This window comes from Beta vulgaris, chromosome 6 (genome assembly GCF_026745355.1).
Source record: "Beta vulgaris subsp. vulgaris cultivar EL10 chromosome 6, EL10.2, whole genome shotgun sequence".
Lineage (NCBI taxonomy): Eukaryota > Viridiplantae > Streptophyta > Magnoliopsida > Caryophyllales > Amaranthaceae > Beta > Beta vulgaris.
In genome coordinates this window covers 41,463,755-41,466,489 of record NC_079207.1, presented here as the reverse complement: position 1 = coordinate 41,466,489, position 2,735 = coordinate 41,463,755, and the positions used below count along the sequence as shown (strand labels likewise).

Genomic DNA, 2,735 nt, shown 5'->3' with positions numbered 1-2,735 from the left:
AGGACGACATATTAAAATTTTATTCTAGATCATTAAGCTCTACGATCCATTTCCATCATGTGCCCATTATGGGAAGTTCTTCATTATGACTTTATAGCGAGTTTATGAAACTAATAGTTATGAAACCTCATTATCACCATTTATTACTTAAACTATAATTCTTGACTTTACTAACTTGGTCATACTAACTTATGTAAAACTATTTAGTTAGTAACAACCACTACTTATAAGATTCATGGAAATTCATGTTTACTGACTTGAAGGTATGATTACAGAACTTTCATACTTTAGTTAGACTTTTAATAGTAAAGTGATATCTAACTCATTGTTAAACTCTAACTTGTATTAGTGATATTTCATACTAATTGATGCCCATGTATAAGTGACTTATTTAATATACAACTTAAGAAGTGATAGTCATATCATTAAGCTAAAAGTGGGACTATAATTATAGTTTAAGCTTACTAACATTATACTTATAATTCAAGTGTACTTAATTCATAATTCTTAATTCAAGCCATAAATATATATATTCTTGAATGGGTTATTATATGAGATGCTATAGTATAATTAAGTAAATGGTTAGATCATAATATCAACACTATTAGAGCAACATCATACTTAATCTCTAAATTCAGCCCAATAAGTAATTTAAACAAGTAGGTAATATTTACTTAAGACCAACTAATGACTTATTAGTGATAATAGCTTTTCAAACCAAAAAGTAGGATGGAAAGGAGAAAAACTCACTGGGTAAAATAAAGAGAAGACACCAAGAGGGACAGCAGGGGGTGTCGTAGGTCTGAGCTCCGGCGGGAAGGACGATGCTCGCTGGCCAGCAGGGTGGTGGCTGTTAGAGTATGTAATATAGTGTGTATATTATCATCTCTGTATATTTGGAACAGTAGATTAGTTTCCTTTGTATTCCCTTATACGTAGCCTAGATTATAGGAAGTTGTTATGTATGTTATTTAAACCCTTTGAGGGTTAAGGAAATGATTATGGGATAATCTTCTTTCATGGTATCAGCCTTCTTCTCGATCCTCTTCCGCTCTCTCTCTCTTCTTGTTTACCCCACGTCCGTCCACCATGGCTAAAGGTTCCTCCTTTCACCCTGCCTTAGCCGTTTCCAACATCAAGAATAACGTCCCCATCACCCTTGATCTGGAACGTGTACAATATGGGACGTGGGCCGAACTCTTCAAGGTTCACGCACGATCTCATCGTGTTTTACCTCACATTATCATGCCGGCCGAATTTACTCCACCATCCACTGCCGAGGAAAAGGAGTTATGGGCCACGCTTGATGCAACCGTGCTACAGTGGATCTACTCCACGATTTCCACTGACCTTCTTCACACAATTACTGAACCGGACCTCACTGCCATGGCCGCCTGGAATCGCCTACGGGATATCTTTCAAGATAATAAAAATTCCCGCGCCGTGGCTCTCGAACAGGAGTTTTCTCATCTCTCCATGGCCGATTTTCCTAATGCATCATCTTATTGTCAACGTTTGAAGGAATTATCAGACCAACTTAAACAAGTCGGCACCACCGTGTCAAACGACCGCCTTGTTCTTCAGTTGGTCTCAGGTTTGACTCCCGCATATAATACAGTGGGTACTTTCATTCGGCAGACGAGCCCTCTTCCTCCTTTTTATCAGGCTCGGTCGATGCTTACGTTGGAAGAATCCGGCCTCGCCAAACAAGCCGCCAGCACTGCCTCCTCCTTGGTGGCTGCGTCTCCCTTGGACGTAAATGATCCTCCTCATGATTCGGCCTCCTCTCCTCTCTATAATGGAGGAAAAAAATCTCACAATCGTCCCTCCGGCAAGAAAAACGGTGGCCGGAATGGTGGTCGGGGCCGCGGCGGCGGCGGCGGCGGTGGCCGTCGCGGTGGTGGGTCGCATCACCCAGCCGGGTCGTCCGCGTGGGGCCAGCAGTGGCCGAATGGTACTCCAGGGGGTCCTTGGCAGTGGGCGTGGCCTTGGACTATAAGTGACTTATTTAATATACAACTTAAGAAGTGATAGTCATATCATTAAGCTAAAAGTGGGACTATAATTATAGTTTAAGCTTACTAACATTATACTTATAATTCAAGTGTACTTAATTCATAATTCTTAATTCAAGCCATAAATATATATATTCTTGAATGGGTTATTATATGAGATGCTATAGTATAATTAAGTAAATGGTTAGATCATAATATCAACACTATTAGAGCAACATCATACTTAATCTCTAAATTCAGCCCAATAAGTAATTTAAACAAGTAGGTAATATTTACTTAAGACCAACTAATGACTTATTAGTGATAATAGCTTTTCAAACCAAAAAGTAGGATGGAAAGGAGAAAAACTCACTGGGTAAAATAAAGAGAAGACACCAAGAGGGACAGCAGGGGGTGTCGTAGGTCTGAGCTCCGGCGGGAAGGACGATGCTCGCTGGCCAGCAGGGTGGTGGCTGTTAGAGTATGTAATATAGTGTGTATATTATCATCTCTGTATATTTGGTAACAGTAGATTAGTTTCCTTTGTATTCCCTTATACGTAGCCTAGATTATAGGAAGTTGTTATGTATGTTATTTAAACCCTTTGAGGGTTAAGGAAATGATTATGGGATAATCTTCTTTCATGGTATCAGCCTTCTTCTCGATCCTCTTCCGCTCTCTCTCTCTTCTTGTTTACCCCACGTCCGTCCACCATGGCTAAAGGTTCCTCCTTTCACCCTG

The 2,735-nt window shown here is 40.2% G+C and overlaps 1 protein-coding gene across 1 annotated transcript; it reads left to right on the top strand.

Annotated features, from left to right (window-relative positions):
- Positions 1-1,089: 1,089 nt before the first annotated feature.
- On the top strand, positions 1,090-2,031 carry LOC125498648 (uncharacterized). Its single transcript, XM_048646898.1, has one exon. It carries the CDS (start codon positions 1,090-1,092, stop codon positions 2,029-2,031), a length of 942 nt encoding a protein of 313 aa, XP_048502855.1.
- The last annotated feature ends 704 nt before the right edge of the window (positions 2,032-2,735 follow it).

What these genes read in the sequence shown, in the direction of transcription:
- LOC125498648 (XM_048646898.1), top strand. Translation starts at nt 1,090, where the DNA reads ATGGCTAAAGGTTCCTCCTTTCACCCTGCCTTAGCCGTTTCCAACATC.